Raw genomic sequence first — 23,008 nt, forward strand, 5'->3', positions numbered from 1 at the left:
TCACTTCCTCGCTCTCAAAAAAATGGATTTCCGGGATATTGTATATAATTTGCGGGCATCAGGGAGCTGCTATCAATATGCAGGAGACTCCCGGAACTTCCGGGAGAGGTGGATGTCTGATTTAGTGGCCGTTTCAAAGCAGTGACTAGTGGTGTTCCGCAGGGGTCAGTATTAGGACCATTTTTTAATGTGATATGTCAATGATTAAGATGACAGAATCGATGGTTTTGTGGCCAAGTTTGTAGATGATACGAAGAAGGGTGGAGGGACAGGTAGTGTTGAGGAAGCAGGGAGCCTGCAGAAGGACTTGGAAAGTTTAGGAAAATGGGCAAAAACATGGCTGATGGAACATAGTGTAGGGAAGTGTAAGGTCATACACCTCGATAGAAGGCATAGACTATTTCCTAAACAGGGAGAAAATCAAAAAATCAGAGATGCAAAGCAACTTGGTATTCTTTGTGTATGATTCCCTAAAGGTTGAGTCAGTGGTAAGAAAGGCAAATGCAATGTTATAATTCATTTTGAGAGGACAAGAATATAAAAGCAATGATTTAATGCTGAGGCTTTATAAGGTTTTGGTCAGACCACACTTGGAGCATTGGAAGAGCAGTTTTGGGTCCTGTAAGAAAAGATACTGGCATTGGAGAGGGTGCAGGGCAGGTTCACAAGAATGATTTGGGGAATGAAAAGTTTAATGTATGAGGAGCATTTGATGCGCTGGGCCTGTATTTGCTGGTGTTTAGAAGAATGGGGGGTGGATCCCATTGAAACCTATCGAATATCGAAAGGCCTTGATAGAGTGGATGTGGAGAGGATGTTTCCTCTAGTGGGTTGTTTAGGACCAGAGGGTACAGCCTCAACTGAAGGACATCCATTTACAACAGAGATGAGAAGTTGATGGTTCTTGATTAATCAGAGTGTCAACAGGTTAAGGGGAGAAGGCAGATGAATGGGATTGACAGGAATAATAAATCAGCCATGATCAAATGGCAGAGCAGACCTGATCGGCTGAATAGCCTAATTCTACTCCTATGTTTTATGGTCTTATGGTAATCAAGTCCCATAAATAGCAACAAAACAGGGGTTGAGATAAAGTGGATTTAAAGGCTGGATGTTGTTGAACATGTAGTTCCATTATAAAGTTAACACAGAGTGCGCCACACCTAAACCCTGGTGAAGTTCTGTCACAAGGATCCTACTGATACCAAACATGTTAACATTTAAAGGGAACATGCTCAAAATGGAATGTGAAGAATTTTGGAAAATATAATCTGTAACACCTCTCCAATACACATTTGTAGATTGTCTTCCCAATGGCAAAACAGGAAATTTAGTTTCAAATACTCCATAATTTTAATGATGCACTTATTCAAGCACTTCCACCCCAAGTCAAAGTAGCTCACAATGGATTCGCATTGAAGTAAGAGATGCATTTGCCCCTCAAAGTGTTCACATATCCCTGTTGGCAGACCTTCCACTTTGAATTTGCTTTGGGTACAGTATAACTCATGACTCCTGCAAAGCTACATTTCAAAAGCACAGCCATTGTGCTGGAAATTCTGTAACCTTAATCCCAATTTTCCTCAAACTTAAAATGGCTGAAATGAAAACAAAAAATGCCAGAAACACTCAGCAGGACTGGCAACAGTAGAAGAGAAAGAAACAGAGTCAATGTTTCAGGTCGAATGTCCTACTGCTTGAATTATGTCTGGAGCTGTTTGTTAGTATGAACCATGTAAGACAATTCTACAGACATTTTGTTCAGCAGAAGTTGGACACTGAGTAGTACCTGAACTGAAACTGCAGAGTAGACAAAAATGAATGGAAACAGCAATGGACATCGATAAGTGTCAGCAGTGGAGCCATGCCATCTGGGAACATGCATTCATCAGAAATTCATGCATGTGTTATATACTTACCGTGATTTAAACTAATGGTCAGAAAATTATGTGCATCCCATTCACAAATTTCCAATATGGTATGCATTAATATTTCTAATATTTGCCACTGTTGTGGAAGTTTTCCTTTGGGAACAGCAAAACCATGATGTCATGCAAGTCTATTTCGATTTGCTTTGCTTTTAATTTTACTCATTTGATATTGCTTTCAAATGAATAATTGTCTTGATTTAGGGCTGTTATGATTCTTTTTTCATAAAAAGCAAAACAAAGCTTACAGTGTGAGTATCGAGATGTTCCACAGTAAAGGTGGGAATACTGGTTTGTCAGTACCTATAACAAAATTGGGGAAACCTTTATATTTCTTGCTGCCTTTTCCTCAATGAAAATCATTTCTGCTTTGCATCTGTTGCAGGGGAATTAAAGTTGAATTTAACGTAAATCTATTTAATTTTAATTCACCCATGCAATTTTCAGTTATGCTGTGTTGTCTTTATGCCAATACACGATTCTTAATTCACAATTTTAAAATCCTGATTTAAAAGGTTATTTAAACAATTTAATAAAATAATGGCTGAACATCTAGAATTTTCATAATTCTCTTTGCCTGCTGATTCATAAGCCAATGTCCAAGGAGTGACAAGTCTTTAATATCATGTATTGCTTTACAAAGAAACCTTACCTCTATCTTCTCATTGTTTTGCATTCAATAATGTGATTTCAGAAACAATTAACGTGTTGCTGTCCATCCAAAACCAACAATGTAAAGGAACAGCACCTTCTCTTCATTCAACCACAAGGCAAAGGTCCATGCTTTTGTTTGCTGTGGTGATTGAGCCTATGGCAATGGCAATTGGATCTCGTCCTGAAAATAGTGGCACAGACTAGAGGAAGTGGAAAAAAAACATGTGCATTTGCACTGACATAATCTGCTTTATCTATGTTATAGCAGCTGCTCACTCCTGTGAGTAATTGGATATAGAATACACTTGGACTTACTGCAATTCTGTTATGGAATCTTTTGTGCTGCCTTCTACTGGACCTGTTGCTAAAAAAACAGGACCAACACAGGAATACAGCACAGCACAGGAACAGATCCTTTGGCCCACGATATCTGCAACAACTATCTTACATCCCAACTTACTTTCTGTGCATTCGCCTCCACCTCCACTTTTCTAATTCCAGCACTAGCACAGTCACCTACCAATTTGCACATCATTGCGTCACGGAAGGAAACCAGGGCAAACTCTTGAAATCACAGGAAGAGAGTTCAACCTCAAGCACAGGTCAATCGTTGGAGCGGTTAGACAGCAGCTTTACCCACTGTGTCATCATGCTCTCATGTGGAACCACTCCGTGATCTTTTGTTTTTGGACAGCAGGCTGCTTTATTTGCAGACATGCAAGACTGCAGATGCCTGCTAACAGTAAGTCAGCAGCTCAAGCAGCATTTGTGGGAGGAAGGGAATTGTTGACATTTCAAACTGAAACTCTACATCAGGAACTGAACTTCTACAATTCCTTTCCTCCCACAGATGCTGCTTGATATAAGAACATAAGAAATCGGAGCAGGACTAGACCATCTGGCCCGTCCAGCCTGCTCCACCATTCAATAAGATCATGGCTTATATTGCCATGGACTCATCTCCACTTATCTGCCTCCCTCCACCCCCCCCCATAACTCTTAATTCCCCTACTATGCAAAAATCTATCCAACCTTGTCTTAAATATATTTTCTGATGTAGCCTCCACTGCTTCATTGGGCAGAGAATTCCATAGATTCACCACTCTCTAGGAAAAGCAGTTCCTCCCCATCTCCATCCTAAATCTACTCCCCCAAATCTTGAGGCTATGGCCCTAGTTCTAGTCTCACCTACCAATGGAAACAACTTTCCTGCCTCTATTTTATCTAACCCTTTCATAATTTTATATGTTTCTATACGGTCTTCTCTCATTCTTCTGAATTCCAGTGAGTACAGTCCCAGGCAACTCAATCTCTCTTCATATTCTAAGCCCCTCATCTCTGGAATCAACCCGATGAACCTCCTCTGCAACCCCTGCAAAGGCAGTGTATCCTTCCTCAAGTAAGGAGGCCAGAACTGCACACAGAACTCCAAGTGTGGCCTTGCCAGTACCCTGTACAGTTGCAGCATAACCTCCTTGCTCTTAAATTCAGTCCCCCTAGCAATGAAGGCCAACATTCCATTTACCTTCCTGATAGTCTGCTGCACCTGCAAACCAACCTTTTGTGATTCATGCACAGGCACTTCCAAGTCCCTCAGCACAGAGGCATGCTGCAATATTTTATCATTTAAATAATAACCTGCTCTTTCATTTTTCCTTCTAAAGTGGATGACCTCGCATTTACCAACGTTGACCCACTAAGTCAGATTGTTTGACGTTGCTTTTCTTGTTTGGTTATACCAAATTAAGAGTTTGCACTAAAGTTATTTTATAATTCTCATAAAACATAACATCTCACCTTAACCAACATTTCCCCAGAGCATAATGCAAAATAATCATTTACTTTTGTCAAAAGTGAATGAAAGTTCAGAGGAGTTTTTAAGAGTAGAAATTATGATTAACATGAAAAATATGCAATTTTTATGTGTATTCTTCTGCTTTTAAAATGTTTTGGAGCCTCCTCAATTCTTTCCAAATTCTTCAGCAAGCCTTGCTATTCCCCTTGTAGGGTATCACTCTGTTGTGCAGGTTCCTGTTCTCTTCAATAACTACACTCTTCATCATTTCACATATTCTGCACATGTTCTCTTTCCAATGCCTCACCACACCAACCTGGCCTGTGAGGTTCATGAAGCCATTTATTCATTGAATTGTGAGGGGAATCTTAATGATGAAGACATACAGGAGTGAGGTAGGTCAGCTGGTTGAGTGGCATTGCAACAACAGCCTTGCACTCAACGTCAGTAAGACCAAGGGAATGATTGTGAGCTTCAGGAAGGGGAAATAGGAGAGCACAGACCAGTCCTAATCGAGGGGTCAACAGTGGAAAGGGTGAGCAGCGTCAAGTTCCTGGGTGTCAGCATCTCTGAAGATCTATCCTAGACCTACATATTGATGCAATTACAAAGAAGGCGTGCTAACAACAATATTACATTGGAAGTTTGAGATTTGTTATATCACCAAAGACTCCAGCAAATCTCTACAGATGTACCATGGAGGACATTCTAACTGGTTGAATCACCATGTGATGTGGAGGCACCAATGCACAGGATCTTAAAAAGCTCCAGAAGGTTGTAAACTCAGCCAGCTCCATAAAGGGCACCAGCCTCCCCACATTGAGGGTATATTCAAAAGTCGATGCCTCAAGAAAGTGACATCCATCTTCAAGGACCCCCACCACTCAGGACATGCCTTCTTCAGGCAGGAGGTACAGGAGCCTGAAGTCAAACAGTCAAAATTGTAGGAACAGCATTTCCTCCACTATCAGATTTCTGAATTGTTCATGAAACCACTATTCTGCTCTTCCTTCACTACTTACGTATCTTTTCTATTGCTTATTGTACCTTATGGTTCTTTAAAAATGTACTGCACTGCTCTGCAGCCACAAGACAGCAAATTTCATGGCATACGTTATTGATAATAAGCTGCATTGAAATATGAAGACAGTACATGTATATTTGAAAAGTAATTATTTTTATTTCAGCTCTAGAAAGTATATAACAGGCACTCTGCATCAATAGCTGCAGGGAAATGCAAGACAAATCAGGAACAATTAAATATGTAAAAGTTAAAAATCTACAACCAAAGGAGTGCAACAAGCCTGTGAACAGCATTCAGTGACAAAATATACATTCTGACAAATTTGCCATGCTCTTTTACCAAAACAAAAAGCGCTCTTGGGAAAGATTCCTAACAAATAGTTCATATAAATTTATAAATATTCAGTGAGTTTTAACAGTTGACGGTAAACTTATTAAACAGAGACAGGAAATACAGATCAAAATGTTGTTATCGGCTACATTAAATCAACATTTGAACACCACAGTCTCGTAAGACAAAATTTTACATTTATCCCGAAAGGTTTCAAATTCTGTCAGCCAGGGTTACATTTATTGCAATTTGATTACTTTAAGGAGATAACTTCATCCAAATGTTTGCAACACAGGTATATTAAAATAAGATGAGTTTGCATATACAGTGAAATTACCTAAAGCAACGATAATTACAGTCATGTGACTTTTTTGTTGCACGTTCACACATTTCACAGAAATGATGCATTACATCATCATTGGTTTCACAGTTTCCCTAATACTGAATATAATTAAGGGTACCAAAGGATATTTTCTGTAAGTTGTACAATATATTAAAAAAAGGTCAATTTAACCTTACAGAAGAGAGAATTTATAGAGAAGCCACAAAGAAAGACTGATTATTGAGGTTCACCTGTTTTCTTTATTTTTAAATGCAGCATTAGGCCAAATTCATAATTTTATTTTGGATGCCATGTGTTTTAAGGCACTTGAGACAATGCCGAACCCAGTCTAACCTACGGGAGAAACTATCTTTACAATGTCCTAGAAATTTTATTCAGCAAATCTTATTTTTCTTACAGTTCAACAGTGTCAAAATATTTTATAGCAAAGATAAATGGAGTGACAATATGGCAAATATTTAAAGTCAGCAAAAAAGAGGTTAATTAACAAAAACAGTCACAATACCCAAGGCATATCTGCTTATTTACAGTAATATGGAGCTTGTGGTCCTATTAAATAAAAACAATAGATATTACAGTTTAATAATATACAGCTATAAATATGTCAGAATTCTTTTGACCCACAGGCTTTACAAGTGTTTGATTTAATCTTGCATGAGATTGTATTTGGAGCTCTCTCCTCACTTTTGGTAAATACATTGCTCCCTTCCTTCATGCATTATTTTTATATTCAATTTCAGGATTTCAACAGAAATATGATTATCTTCATTCACTGTATCATTTGTAAGGACAAACAGCCTGCAGAGCAGTGCAGAGTTATCCAGTGGTAGATGTAGTAATTAGTAAGTGTGGTGAAGGCTATTTAAAGCATTAGTTTCAAATGTATCATAAATTTGTACAATCTGTGAAGGGCTGGTGTTTTCTGGGGAAGTATGCAGATTTACATATCTTCAGATTAAGGATTTTTTAAAGGGTATGCTAAAGTATATTCTAAAGCGTGTCCTAATATGGTAAAGTGTATCTGTAGTGTCTTTATTACACATACAATATTTATGTTCTTCTGTGGAACACATTTCTTTGAATAATGAGAACATTAAATTCAAAGAGGATAGTTTGTTCACATGGGTATAGTGGGCGAGCTCTGGGTTGTCAAAGGAAAACCCAAGTGTAATTTTAATAACTTTACTGGATAGTTAATAATAATTTTAGTTACTCATGGTTTAGTGTCCCTTTCTTTTTTCCTATTCTCCTTCTGTTGAAATTCTACCACTGTACGACAGAAAAGATGAAGAAAATATTTGTGCTGGTAAAAGGATGTTAATTCCTTTAACATCTGTGGATGGCTCAAAGAACTTCTTAGCCAATTAAGTTCTTTCAATACACATTTAGACACTGTTGGAATGTAGGAGAAATCAATTTGTGCAGAGCATGGTCCCACAACCAGCAGTGATCTGTTTGAAGACATTCATTGAGAGATAAATACTGTCTGATTAAGGCTGTGTGCAGGAATTTAAATGTCTGCTTTTGGAGGGTATTTACACAGACATGCATTATACAAATACAGACAATCATACTCAATATGATTAATTTTTTTTGAATGAGACTTGTGTCTTTGTATTCTCCCCCACCATCCTGCAACCCTACCTCACCCACCCCTGCTGCACCCCTGACCCTGCCATGGTGAAAATTGTTCAGTGTGAACTCCAGCCTCCAGTTCACACAAAACTGATGTGAAGCTACTAAATGAGTAAGAGGCCTAAATTCTAATCAAGGGAATTTTAAAACGAGAACACTGCTATTTAACAAGCCTTACACATAACTCTTACTACTTGAGGAAAAAAATCAAGTTATTGAACATAGTTTCCATAGACAATTATGTAAACATTTGTTGACTATGTTCAGAAGTCCATAGTTTTAAGCTAGCATTTAAATCCACTGGCACGCCAAACAGAAGTTCAGAGGCAGTATTTGAGCTGTAGTATTTCTACTAGTTTTACACTGCAATGTATTTGCTTTATACAGAAACTGAACTCACTTCCAAGTTCGAGACACCACTGAATATTCATTTGATTGTTCAGATGACTACTGCAGGGTGCTTAGGGTGGATGTTGGGGGAGTCATGGTGAATTGTCAGAAGAGGTGGAGAACTGTCCTGATTGCATTGACAGTTGTGCTTTGTGTGGATAAATACCAGATAACACTTTTAATTATGTTACTAAAACACAAGGTAACAACTAGACTAGAAATGATTAAAGCCCATAAAGTTACAGCACTGACCGAACATGTAAGGTGACCAATAGCTTAATGGGTCTTTTTCTGAGGGAGGTGAGGGATACACATACACACTGACCTGTCACGTGCAGGGTCCTGTGCACTGACAACAGTCTCCCACCAAATTCATTTCCACAGCAACTAAAACTGTCCCTTGAATAAAAATCCCCTGAATAAATAACTGCATTTGTCTTTTCATTTTAATTAAAAAAAAGGAATAATCTTGATTTAGATTAAGTTCAGCTGTTTACAAACAATCCATTTTTACCTTTTCACTATTGATTTGCCTTTGGAGCGAAGCACTATTCACCTCAGTGAAGGAAAAGCCTTATATGTGCGCAAATAAATCAAGTTGCTCTATGACCACCATCTAAGTTGCTAACTTTAGATCCGAACCTAAAGAGTGCTTCTCAAAGAACACCACTGCAATGATCTAACAGTAAGAGTTCCAAAGCCACCATCAGCACTGTATCAGGCATCCGTCAAGGCATCTTGGTGACCCAGAGCACTAATCGTCCTCCTTTCCTTTCCACTTGCCGGCAGTCTTTTTCCTTTTTCCTTTTACAAAGATGCTGTCCTAGGCAAGGCAGAAGCAAGTTTGAAGGGACAGACTCAGAAATCCGCATCCCATCCGGAGTTGTCATCGGGAGGTGGGTCATCATTATCTTCGGGGAAACTGTCGAAGTTACTCGTGTCTGTTGGAGATGTCACCTGTGTAAAAAAAACACAACCTGCCATTTTAGTCAATGAAGAGATGAGTTCACATGAGTGGCCCGCTTGAGCCTCTATTTGGCTTTCAAGAGCACAGGAGGCCGTAGGTAGCACAGAAAAAACTGCGAGAAGAACTCAGTGGCTCGACGAAGGGAGAAGAAACCCAGGTGGATAGGTATGTGGTTAAGGGCAGATGGAACCAGGGAGGGATAGTGTTGTAAGTGAGGAAACAGATACGATAGGTCTCAAAGGCAAGGACCCTGAACACAGTCTTGTTAGTAAAGGATTTTATTTACAGAAGGCAAACGTGGGAAAATAGCAACAGAAGCAACACACACACAATTTACAGTAGTCAGATCAGCGATAAAACACACGCGGACAATTAATAAAATCGTGTGGGAACAAAGTACACACGCGCACACACACACACACACACACACACAACCAAGGGAAAAGTCAATATGATACCTGACACCTTTGACTCTGTGCGGTCACGGCTCTTATGATATTAGGGACGATACCCACACCCCTCACCCTATTCAATGCACAACTCACCAACGGCAGGGTGGTCCCTTGGAGGTAGCAAAACAGAGAAAGGGTCAAGCACACGTGGCTTCCTTTAGAGTGCAGCAGGGCTGATGAGTCCAGCCCAGGTGATTCACAGGGAAGCCGATGGCTCGGTGACAGCAGGGTTAAGCTGATTACAAAGGCCAATTGCCCGGGGTCAAGTACAAGGCTAATTAAAGGGGCCAATGGTTAGGTGTGCATTGATGGGCGAGGAGGGGTCAAACCTTGATTTGCAGGTGGCGTGTCTTTCGACCAGGTAAATGGGCAGTGCTGTCACGTGACAGTCACGACCCCTCCAATACAGGATAGGAAAAGTAAATGACAGGATAAGAAACTCAGGTATGTGGTTGTGGGCAGATGGGGCCAAGTGGAAAAGGATTTGGAATTGGGAATAGAATTGGTTTAATAATGTCTTATGTACTGAGACACAGTACAAGCGTTTCTTGTGTACTGTTCATGCAGATCAGATCATTACAAAGTGCATTGAGTTAGAACAAGGTAAAACAATAACAATACAGAATAAAGTGTAACAGCTACAGAGAAAGTGCTGTGCAGGTAAACAATAAGGGTGCAAGATCACAACGAGGTGGATTGTGAGGTCAAGAGTCCAATTTACTGTCCAAGGGAACTATTTAATAGTTTTACACAGCTGGGTAGAAGTTGTCCTTGAGCCTGGTGTTTGTGCTTTCGGGTTTTTATACTGTATCATTACGTAGGTGACTTGAAAACGGAAAATTCAATGTTTGCGCTATTGGTTTGCAGGCTACCTAGGAGGCATTATTCTTCCAGTTTGCGGTTGACTTCACTCTGGCAATGGAGAGGTCTGAGGACAGGCAGGTCAGTGAGGGAATGCGAAGTGTTCTTGAAGTAACATGGAACCGGATGTGCAAGATGACAGTTGTGGACCAAGTTCAAATGACCATAAGACATAGGAACAGAATTAGGCCATTTGGCCCTTCGAGTCTTCTCTGCCATTTTATCATGGCTGATTCATTTTTCCTCTCAGCCCCAAATTCCTGCCTTCTCCGTGTATCCCTTCATTCCCCGGCCAATCAAGAATCTATCAACCTTTGCCTTAAAGGGCACTGTTTTATTCTGAGACTGCGTCCCCTGGCCCTAGACTCTCAAACCATAGGACACATCCACTCTATCCAGGCCTTTCAACATTCGATAGGTTTTAATTAGCTCACCCCTCATTCTTCTGAATTCTAGTGAATACAGGCCCAGAGCCATCAGACACTCTTCATATGAGAAGTCCTTCAATCCTGTAATCATTTTTGTGAACCTCCTTTGAACTCTCTCCACTGTCAGCATGTCCTTTCTAAGGTAACGGGCCCAAACCTGCTCACAATACTCCAAATGTGGCCTCACCAGTGCTTCAAAAAGCCTCAACTTTACATCCTTTCTTTTATATTCTAGTCCTCTTGAAATGAATGCCAATATTGCATTTCTCTTCCTCACCACTGACTCAACCTGCAAATTAATCTTTTGGGAATCCTGCATGAGGATTCCCAAGTCCTTTTGCACTTCAGATTTTAAAATTTTCTCTCCATTTGGAAAATAGTCAACCTTTTCATTTCTTCTACCAAAGTGCATGGCCATACACTTCTCAACACTGTATTACATCTGTCATTGTCTTAATCTGTCTAAGTCCTACTGTAGCCTCTCTACTTCCTCAGAACTATCTTCACCTCCACCTATCTTCCTGTCATCTGCAAACCTTGCAATAAAGCCATCACCACTCTGTCAACCAAGTCATTGACATATAACATAAAAAGAAAAGGTCCCAACACAGACCCATATGGAACACTACTAGTCACTGGCTGCCAGCCAGAAAAGGGTCCCTTTATTCCGTCTCTTTGCCTCTGGCCAATCAGCCACTGCTTTATCCATGCCAGTATCTTTCCAGTAAAACCATGGGCTCTTAGCTTGTTAAGCAGCCTCATGTGTTGCACCTTGTCAAAAGCCTTCTGAAAATCTAAGTACACAACATCGACCATTTCTCCTTTGTCTACCCCACTTGTTATTTCTTCAAAGAATTCCAACAGATTTGTAAGGCAAGAGTTTCCCTTGAGGAAACCATGCTGACTATGTCCTATTTTATCATGTGCCTCCAAATACCCTGAGACCTCATCCTTAACAATCAATTCTAACATCTTCCCAACCACTAACATCCTTTCTTCTGCTTTTCTCCCTTCTTGGAGTGACATATGCAACTTACCAGTCTTCCAGAACCATTCTAGAATCTAGTTATTCTTAAAAAATCATTACTAATGCCTCTACAATCTCTTTAGCAACCACTTTCAGAAGCCTGGTGTGTACACCATTTGGTCTGGGTGACTTAACTAACTTTCAGTTTCCCCAAGAATCTTCTCCCTAGTAACGGCAACTTCAAACACTTCTGACCCCTGACACTTTGGAACTTCCACCATACTGCTAGAGTCTTCCACAGTAAAGACTGATGCAAAATACTTATTCAGTTCGTCTGCCATTTCCTTGTCCCCCATTACTACTTCTCCAGCATTGTTTTCCAGCGGTCTGGTACCCACTGTCACCTCTCTTTTAAATTTTATGTATCTGAAGAAACTTGGTATCCTCTTTAATATTATAGACACTAGACAATAGGTGCAGGAGTAGGCCCTTCGGCCCTTCGAGCCAGCACCGCTTATTGGCTAGCTTACTTTAATATTCTATCTTTTCTTTCTTATTGACATTTTTAGTTGCTTTCTGTTGGTTTTTAATTGCTTCCCACCCCTCCAACCTCCCACTTTTTGCTCTATTATGTGCCCTCTCTTTGGCTTTTACTTCTCTGTTAGCCACGGTTGTGTCATCTTGCCTTTAGAATACTTCTTCCTCTTTGGGATGTATATATCCAGTGCCTTCCAAACTGCTTCCAGAAATTCCAGCCATTTCTGCTCTGCCGTCATCCCTACCAGTGTTCTTTTCCAATCAGTTCTGGCCAGCTCCTCTCCCATGTCTCTGTATTTCCCTTTACTCCACTGTAATACTGATGTATATAACTTCAGCTTCTCCTTCTTAAATTTCAGGGTGAATTTGATCATATTACGATTACTTCTCCCTAAGGGTTCTTTTACTTTAAGCTCTGTAGTCAATTCCAGTTCACTGCACAACAGCTAGTGCAGAATACCTGATCCCCTAGTGGGGTGCTCTAAAAAGCCATCTCATAGGCATTCTAGAAAACCCCCTCTTGGGATCCAGCACCAACCTGATTTTCCCAATCTACATGTATATTGAAACCCCCCCATTACTATTGTAACATTTCCCTTTTGGCATGCATTTTCTACCTCTTGTTGCAATTTGTAGACTACATCCTTACTACTGTGTGGGGGCCTGTATACAGTTCCCATCAGGGTCTTCTTACCCTTGCATTTCCTTAGCTCTGCCCACAACAATTCAATGCCTTCTGACCCTATGTCACCTCTTTCTAATGATTTGATTTCATTTTTTACCAATGCTGCCCCCTCTGCCTTCCTGTCTGTCCTTTCGATATAATGTCTCTCCTTTGACATTAAGTTCTTTCAGCCAAGGTTCAGTAATGCCTACGACATCGCACATGCCAACCTGTAACTGTGCTACTAGTTCATCTACCTTATTCTGTATACTGCACACATTCAAATATAACACCTTCACCTTCAGTCGTGTATTCACCCTTTTCCATTTTGGCTGCCTTTTACATTACAACTCATCTTCCTGACTGCTTCTCCTTGCTAAGAGTCTCTCTACACATTGCCTTTGTTTATAAACCAACTACCTAATCTTTAGCACTATCACTCCAGTTACTATCCCCCTGCTAAATTAGTTTAAATCCTCCTGAACAACTCTAGCAAACCTGTCCGCAAGGATATTGAACCCCCGTGGGTTCAGGTGTAACCCATCCCTTTTGACGGTCCACAACGCTCCACGATTTCACTTATTATCACCGATGAGGTTATTTGGGAGCATGAAATGCAATGGACAAGATTGGGGGAGCTGCATGTGAATCTCTGCATCACCTGGAAGGGCTGATTAGGTCTCTGGATAGTGATGAGGGACAAAGGATAGAGACTTAGGCCCAGTCTATTAAATCTCTTCCCTCTGTTCAATCTCTTCATTCTAGTACTTAAGCCAGAGCACCTTTGTTTCTATCCTATGTCTATCTATCCTTAGGTTGGGAGCCAGAGCTCCCAATATGACAGGCATTGTCTCACCAGGGCTTATATAATTTTAGTAAAATAATTTTACACTTGCAGTCAACCATCTTGCAGTAAAAACCAGCACGCCATCTGCCTTTGGTACATTTTTGTTAACTTTCAGTGATTCATGTACAAGGAAACCCAAGTCACTCTGATCATCAATGTTTTTTTGATTTTCTCATCATTTAAAATATATTCAGCTTATCTATTTTTTGTACTAATGTGACTGACCACATCTTTCCACATTATAATCCATCTGCCATGTCCTTGGCCATCATAAGCGAATCTCTCTGGCCTTCCTCTCAAATCACATGGCCATGTCAGCAAACATTTACATCAATCACCTCACTGAAGACACTGAAATACATAGTGAACAGCTTGTGACCAGCACTGATATCAGTAAAACTCCATTACTCTCCGCTTTTAGACCCAAAAATAATCATTGTAATACTATTCTTTGTTTTGTGTCTGTCAATTGATCACAATCCATACTCACAGAACACAGATCCCTTGTGATTTGATTATTCAATAATCTTTTGTACGGCATCATATCTAAAACATTGTGAAGATCCTCTGGTCCATCTTATATATTCTCCTAATTACTTAAAATAATGTCATCAGATTTGTTTATCATCATTTCACTCTCATAAATATGCTCAATTCCTTTGTTATTTTCTCTTATTTATTAATAGAATCATAGAATCATATAGCATTACAGCAGATAAACAGATCATTCATACTATCCGGTCCATGCTGAACTGTTATTCTTCCTGGTCTTATCGATCTGGACCTGTACTGTAGCTCTCCATACACCTCTCTTCCATGTGCTTATCCCAACTTTTCTTATATGTTGCAACGAAACTCACATCTACCACTTTATTCCACACTCTCACCCAGCCTCTGAGTGAAGAGGTCCCCCCCCCCCTTGGGTTCCCCTTAAATATTTCACCTTTTGCACTTAGCCTATGATTCCTATTTCTAGTCTCGCCCAAACTCAGTGGAAAAGCCTTCTTGCATTAACCATATCTTTATCCCTCATAATTTTCTATACCTCTATCAAATTGCCCCTCATTCTTCTAGGCTCCTGGGAACAAGGTCCTAACCTATTTAACCTTTCCTTGTAATTCAGTTCCTCAAGTCTCAGCAACATCCTTGTATATTTTCTCTGTATTCTTTGATTCGTATTGATATATTTCCTGTAGGTAGGCGCCCAGAACTGCAAACAACACTCCAAATTTGGCTTTACCAATGCCTTATGGAACTTCAACATAACGTTCCATCTCCTGTACTCAGTACTTCAATTTATGGCATCCAATGTGCCAAAAACCCTCTCTACGACCCTATCTACCTGTGGCATCACTTTCAAGGAATTATAGATACGCATTCCCAGGTCCTTCTGTTCTACTGCACTCTTCAGTGCCCTACTGTTCATTGTGTATGTTGTACCCTGGTTTGTCCTCCAAAAGTGCTACACTTCACACTTGTCTGTATTAAATAACATCTGCCATTTTTCATCCCATTTTTCCAGCTGATTCGGATCCTATTGCAAGCTTTGATAGCTTTCCTCTCTGTCCACCACGCCCACAATCTTAGTATCATCTGCAAATTTGCTGATGCGGTTTACTACATTCTCATCCAGGACATTGATATTGATGACAAATAACAATGGACCCAGCACTGAGCTCTGCGGCACACCACCACTCACAAACCTCCAGTCAGAGAGGCAACCGTCTATTACCCGACGCAGACTGGGAGACCGCTTAGCTGAACTACGCTCTGTCCGCCAGAGAAAGCAGGATCTCCCAGTGGCCAAACAGTTTAATTCCACATCCCATTCCCATTCTGACATGTCTATCCACGGCCTCCTCTACTGTAAAGATGAAGCCACACTCAGGTTGGAGGAACAACACCTTATATTCCGTCTGGGTAGCCTCCAACCTGATGGCATGAACATCGACTTCTCTAACTTCCGCTAATGCCCCACCTCCCCCTCGTACCCCATCTGTTACTTATTTTTATACACACATTCTTTCTCTCACTCTCCTTTTTCTCCCTCTGTCCCTCTGAATATACCCCTTGCCCATCCTCTGGGTCCCCCCCCAACTCCTTGTCTTTCTTCCCGGACCTCCTCTCCCATGATCCTCTCGTATCCCTTTTGCCTATCACCTGTCCAGCTCTCGGCTCTATCCCTCCCCCTCCTGTCTTCTCCTATCATTTTGGATCTCCCCCTCCCCCTCCAACTTTCAAATCCCTTACTCACTCTTCCTTCAGTTAGTCCTGACGAAGGGTCTCGGCCTGAAACGTTGACTGCATCTCTTCCTACAGATGCTGCCTGGCCTGCTGCGTTCACCAGCAACTTTTATGTGTGTTGTCTATTACCACTTGTTGGTTTTTTCCTAGAAGCCAATGTTGAATCCAATTTCCTACGTCATCCTGATGCTGAACAACTTGCAGGACTTTCTCAAAGAACTTGCTAAAGTCCATGTAGACAAAATCCACTGTATTTCCTTCATCAACTTTCCTAGTAACTTCCTCTAACAATTCTAGAAGAATGGTAGATTCTATGGTAATAGAGCCCACTATTTTCCCAGGCTAACCGACCTTTAGTTCTTGTTTTGTTCTCAACCTTCCAAACTGTGGGAACTGTCCAATAACCAAAGGAATTTTGGAAAAAGACAACCAATATATCTGCTATCTTTACTTTCTAAGCTTGCCATGCTTGTCATTAGTTCCTGGGATTTACTGGCTTCTAGTTCCATTCATAACTTCAGTGCTAGTTTACTACTAATTTTAATTTCTTTCATCTTCTGATTTTTTTCCTGTCCTGTTGTTTACACTATTTCCTGGCTGTTATTTGTGTTGTGTCCATAAAGATAGACACAAAATATCAAAAAATTGTCTTGGCCATCTCCTTGTCGACCAATTAATTTCTCCTATCTCATTCTGTTTTGTGCACGCCTACTTTTGCAAGTATTTTCCATAACATACATATCTACAGAGATGCATTTACAGTCTGTTTTTGTTTTGTTTGCCACATTATGCTCATAATCCAATCTCCCTTTCTTTATAAATTTTGTTATTGCTCTTTCTTCAGTACTACAATATTTCTGATCCTCAGGGGTTTACAGTATTTTGCTTTTTTTTGGGATAAATTGTAAGTCTTTTCCTTTAAGCTAATTCTAACTTCAACTTACGAACACAGTTTTCCTTTTGTGTTTTTGTTCCTGAAAAGATTATACAGTAATTTTATTGTAATTGAATTGTCTATTTTCTGATATACCTTTTAATATAAATTCCTAATCTACTATAGCCAATTCATGCTTCCTATTGAACTTTATCTTGTTTAGATTTAAAAGCCAGTTTTAGATTGAACTACATCACTTTCAATCTTTATATAAAATTGCATTTTGACCCCTTAACTAATTAACATAGTACAAAATACAATAAAGCTAATTTCCCTGGTTGGTTCCTCAATTTACTTATCTGAAAATCTATCTAACATATACTATATGAATTTGCTCTTCTGTATGGGATTAAATTTCCCCATGATTAATGTAATGGTGTTGGTTCATGTCCCACTGATTTCCTGACTTACACTGTGCCCTCAGGTTAAAAGACAGTAAAGGCTGCTAATGATGTTTCCTGCCTTGCTGTTTCTTACCTCCATCGAAACTCATTCTATGTCTTGACTTCCCAGCTAAAATCTTTCATCTACTCTATTTCTGCCTTCTTTATTATTAATGCTACAACACCTCATTTTAATTTTGCTTATCTCCTGTAAAATTTGGTATCATGGAATATATTATTCCCAGCCTCAGTCGTTTTGCAAATTGGTCTCCATAATGGCCATTAGGTCAAACCAATTAATTTCTGTTTTTTTTAATGAACTGATCTGCTTTAGAACATAGAACAGTACAGCACAGTAACAGGACCTTTGGTTCACAATATTGTGCCAAACTAATTAAATTAGTATGGAAGACACGAGCAGTGTGGTGAAAGTTCCAGGTGTCAAGGGTTATGAAGTGTGTGAAGTTGCCATGAGTAGAGAGAAGGTTCTTGGGAAACTGACAGGTCTGAAGGTGGATAAGTGAGCTGGACCAGATGCTGTACACCCTAGATTCTGAAAGAGGTGGCTGAAGAGATTGTGGGGGCATTAGTAATGATCTTTTTATAATCACTAGGTTCTGGAATGGTTCCAAAAGACTGGAAAATTGCAAATGTCACTCCACTCTTCAAGAAGGGAGAGAAGCACAAGAAAGGAAACTATAGGCCAGTTGGTCTGACCTCAGTGGTTGGGAAAATGTTGGGGTCGATTATTAAGGATGAGAACTTAGGGTACTTGGAGAGGCACATAATAAAATAGGCCATAGTCAGCATGGTTTCCTCAAGGGATAATCTTGCCTGACAAATCCGTTGGAATTCTTTGAAGAAACAACAAGCAATTATAGACAAAGGAAAATCAGTTGATGTTGTGTACTTGGATATTCAGAAGGCCTTTGAAAACCCCAACCCTCCTCTTGACACTACCAACCCCCTTCCCCTCCCTCTGACCTTCCTCTCACTGAGGCAGAATGTTCTGTCCTCAGTAAGGGCCTCACCTTTGTCCCCCTGTGCCTACACCTCAGTGAGTTCCGCGCCTGCCACGATGCTGAGCTCTTCTTCCACCGCCTCCGTCTCCATGACTACTCCTTTGGCAAGGACTCTCCAGCCCATACTGATGACCCCCCCCCTCCATCTTCAACCCTCCTCCTCTTCCTGGACATCCCACTCTGGTTTTCTGCTTGCTCTGGATCTTTTTATTGCTAACTGCCCATGAGTCACCAATTGTCTCGACTTCACCAGTCCTCTCTCCAATCCCAACCTCACTCCTTCTGAACACAATGCTCTCCACTCTCTCGCACCAATCCTAATCTCACCATCAAACCCGCAGATAAGAGGGGTGTTGTAGTAGTCTGGCAGACTGTCCACTACCTTGCTGAGGCCAGGTGACAACTGTCAGACAGTTGCACTTACTTACCCCTCAAACAGGACCCCACCTGGCCATTGTCTCCCACACCATCACCAACCTTATTAACTCTGGGGATCTTCCATCCACTGCCACCAACCTCATAGTTCCCTCATCCCGCACCTCCCACTTCTACCTTCTACCCAAGATCCACAAACTTGCCTGTCCAGGTAGACCCATTGTTTCCGCTTGTTCCTTCCCCACTGAACTTATATCTGCATTCCTCAATTTAGTTTTATTTCCACCCCCCCCCCACCCCTGGGTCCAGCCCCTTCCTACCTACATCCATGACACTTAACATGCTCTTGATCTTTTGAATGATTTCAAGTTCCCTGGCCCTGAGCATCTTATTTTCACTATGGATGTCCAGTCCCTATACACCTCCATCCCCCTCCAGGAAGGACTCAAAGCTCTCCATTTCTTTCTGGACACCAGACCCAACCAGTTCCCCTCCACCACCACTCTCCTCCATCTGATGGAACTGCTCCTCAGTCTCAATAACTTCTCCTTCGGCTCCTCCCACTTCCTCCAAACCAAAGGTGTAGCCATGGGCACTCACATGGGTCCCAGCTATGCCTGCCATTTTATTGGCTAAATGGAACAGTCTATGTTCGAAGCCTATACTGGTATCACTCCCTAACTTTTCCTATGTAACATGGACAACTCCATTGATGCTGCTTCCTGCACCCATGCGGGGTTTCGTCAACTTCATCAACTTTGCTTCCAACTTCCACCCTGCCTTCAAATTTACCTGGTCCATTTCTGACACCTCCATCCCCTTTCTCGATCTCTCTGTCTCTATCTAGAAAGCTTATCTACTGATGTCTTTATAAACCCCTGGACTCTCACATCTACCTGGACTATACTGTACCTCTTCCCACCCGGTTACTTCAAAAAATGCCATCCTCTTCTCTCAATTCCTCCGTCTTTGCCGCATCTGCTCTCAGGATAAAGCTTTTCAATCCAGAACAAAGTAAATGTTCTCCTTCTTCAAAGAAAGGAGCTTCCCTTCCTCTACCATCAATGCTGCCCTCAACACATCTCTTCCATTTTGCACACATCTACTCTTACCCCATCCTCCCACCACCCCACCAGGGATAGGGTTCTTCTTGTCCTCGCCTACCATCCCAACAGCCTTCGCATCCAACACATAATTCTCCTTAACTTCCACCATCTCCAACGGGATTCCACCACCAAGCACATCTTTCCACCTCCCCTCCCCCACCCCACCCACCTTTTGCTTTCCACAGGGATCTCTCCCTACACAGCTCCTTTGTCATTTCATCCTTCCTCACTGATCACCCTCCTGGCACTTGTCCTTGCAAGAAGAACAAGTACTACACCTGCCCCTACACCTCCTCCCTCACTACCATTCAGGGCCTCAAACAGTCCTTCCAGGTGAGGCACCACTACACCAGTGAGTCTATCGGGTCATCTAATGTATCCAGTGCTCCCAGAGTGACCTCTTCTATAATGGTGAGACCCAATGTAGATTGGGAGACTGTTTTGCCGAGCACCTACGCTCTGTCCACTAGAAAAAAATGGGATCTCCCAGTGGCCACCCATTTAATTCTACCTCCCATTCCCATTCCAACATGTCAGTCCAAGCCTTCTTTACTGTTGTGATGAAGCAACACTCAGGTTGGAGGAGCAACACCTTATATTCTATCTGGGTAGTCTCCAACCTGATGGCATGAACATCAATTTCATGAATTTCTGGTAATGGCCCCCACTACCATTCCCCATTCCCATTTCCCTCTTTCACCTTATCACCTCATCTACCCATCACCTCCCTCTGGTGCTCCTCCCCCTTCCCTTTCTTCCATGGCCTTCTGTCCTCTCCCATCAGATTCCCCTTTCTCCAGCTCTTTATCTCTTTCACCCATCGACTTCCCAGCTCTTTACTTCATCCCTCCCCCTCCCAGTTTCACCTATCACCTTGGATTTCTTCATCCCCTCCTCAGCCCGAAATGTCGACTGATAACTCTTTTCTATAGATGATGCCTGACCTGCTGAGTTCCTCCAGCATTTTGTGTGTGTTGCTTGGGTTTCTGCAGATTTTCTCTTGGTTGTGGATGACGGAATTGATGGCTTTGTTGCAAAGTTTGCAGACGACGTGAAGGTAGGTGGAAGGGCAGGTAGATTTGAGAAAGTAGAGAGGCTACAGAGGACTTAGATTAGGAGATAGGGCAAAGAAATGGCAGATGGAATACAGTGTCAGGAAGTGTATGGTCATGCATTTTGGTTGAAGAAATGAAAGGGTTGACTATTTTCTAAATGGAGAAAAAAGACAAAAACCGGGATGCAAAGGGACTTGGAAGTCCTTGTGCAGGATTCCCTAAAGGTTAATTTGCAGGTTGATTCTGTGGTGAGGAAGGCAAATGCAATGTTAGCATTCATTTCAAGAGGACTAGAATACAAAAGCAAGGATGTAATGTTGGGACTTTATAAAGCACTGGCAAGGCCTCACTTGGAGTATTGTGAGCAGCTTTGGGGCCCTTATCTTAGAAAGGAAGTGCTGAAACTGGACAGGGTTTAAAGGAGGTTCATGAAAATGATTCCAAGATTGAATGGCTTGTCATATGAAGAGCGTTTGATGGCTCTGGGCCTGTATTCACTGGAATTCAGAAGAATGAGGGGTGACCTCATTAAAACCTATTGAATGGTGAAAGGCCTTGATAGAGTGGATGTGGAGAGGATGTTTCTTATGGTGTGAGAGTCTAAGACCAGAGGACACAGACTCAGAATAGAGGGGTGTCCTTTTAGAACGGAGATGAAGAGGAAAGTCAGAAAGAAGTGAATTTATGGAATTCTTTGCCACAGGCTGCTGTGGAGGCCAAGTCTTCATGTATATTTAAGGCAGATGTTGACAGATTCTTGGTTAGTCAGGGAATGAAGGGAGAAGGCAGGAGATTGGGGCTGAGAGGAAAACTGCATCAGTCATGATGAAATGGCCGAACAGACTCAATGGGCAAAATGGCCTAATTCTGCTCCTATATCCTATGGTCTTATGGTCAAATACCTAACTAAACTAATCCCTTCTGCCTACACAATGTCCATCTCCTTCCATTTCTTGCACATTCAATTGCCTATCTAACAGCCTCTTGAACGACCATATTGTATTTGTTTCTATCACCATCCGAGGTAGCACATTCCAAAGACCCACCATTCTGTGTAAAAAAAACTTACCACTCACATCACCTTTGAGCTTAAGCTCTCTCATCTTAAGTGCATGCCCTATGGTGAAATTAGTCATTAAGATTAGAAATACCAACCCTGGGGAAAAGATACTGGCTATCTACTCTATCTATGCCTCTCATAATCTTCTAAACCTTATCAGTATACCCCTCAACCTCCGCTACTCTAGAAAAAGCAACCAAAGTTTGCAGATTGTGTGACTGCTTTGTTGAACACCTTCTCTCCAACCGGGAAAAGAAAACAGTGTTTCCTAGTAGTCAACCACTTCAATTCTAATCCCCATTCCCATTCCAACATGTCAGTCCATAACCTCCTCTATTGCCACTCAAATTGGAGGAGCAACACCTCATATTCTGTCTGGGTAGCCTCCAGCCTGAGGACATGAACATCAATTTCTGTAACCTTTGTTTATTTTACCCCTTCCTCATCCCTCTTCAATTCCCCTCTCTGTCTCCTCTCTTATCTCTTCTCTTCACCTGCCTATCACCTCCCCCTGGTTCCCCTCCTCCTTCCCTCGCCTATCAGATTGCTTCTTCTCCAGCCCTTTACCTTTTCTACCTATCATCTCTAGCTTCTTACTTCCACCCCCTCCTCCACCCACCTATCACCTTCTAGCTTGTACTCCTTCCTCTCCCCTAATCCTCTTATTCTAGCTTCTTCCCCCTTCCTTTCCAGTCCTGATGAAGGGGCTTGGCCCAAAAGATCGACAATTTATTCATTTCCATAGATGCTGCCTGGCCTCCAGTATTTTGTGTGTGCTGCTCTGGATTTCCATCATCTGCAGAATCTCTTGTGTTTATAATCCAAGTATGTCTAACTTTTCCTTATATCACATGCCCTCTAATCGAGGCAGCATCCTGGTAAACCTCTTCTGTACCCTCTCCAATGCCTTGACTTCCTTGCCATAATGGGATAACCAGAACTAAAGGAAGTACTCCTGATGCAGCCAAACTAGAGTCTTATAATTTTTCAATCTGTCCCTGGCCCAG

General features: G+C 41.5%; 1 protein-coding gene across 3 annotated transcripts in view; it reads right to left on the reverse strand.

Moving 5' to 3' along the window:
- Nucleotides 1-5,566: 5,566 nt before the first annotated feature.
- prkg1b (protein kinase cGMP-dependent 1b) overlaps nt 5,567-23,008 on the reverse strand; it is an 836,131-nt gene continuing 818,689 nt past the window's right edge. For all 3 annotated transcript variants that reach the window (XM_063071598.1, XM_063071596.1, XM_063071595.1), the window contains one exon: nt 5,567-9,056. In XM_063071598.1, coding sequence (XP_062927668.1) covers nt 8,958-9,056 — 99 coding nt within the window. In that variant the 3' untranslated portion in view covers nt 5,567-8,957. The remainder of the gene's footprint in view (nt 9,057-23,008) is intronic.

Source organism: Mobula hypostoma, chromosome 19, assembly GCF_963921235.1.
Source record: "Mobula hypostoma chromosome 19, sMobHyp1.1, whole genome shotgun sequence".
In the NCBI taxonomy this organism is placed as follows: Eukaryota; Metazoa; Chordata; class Chondrichthyes; order Myliobatiformes; family Myliobatidae; genus Mobula; species Mobula hypostoma.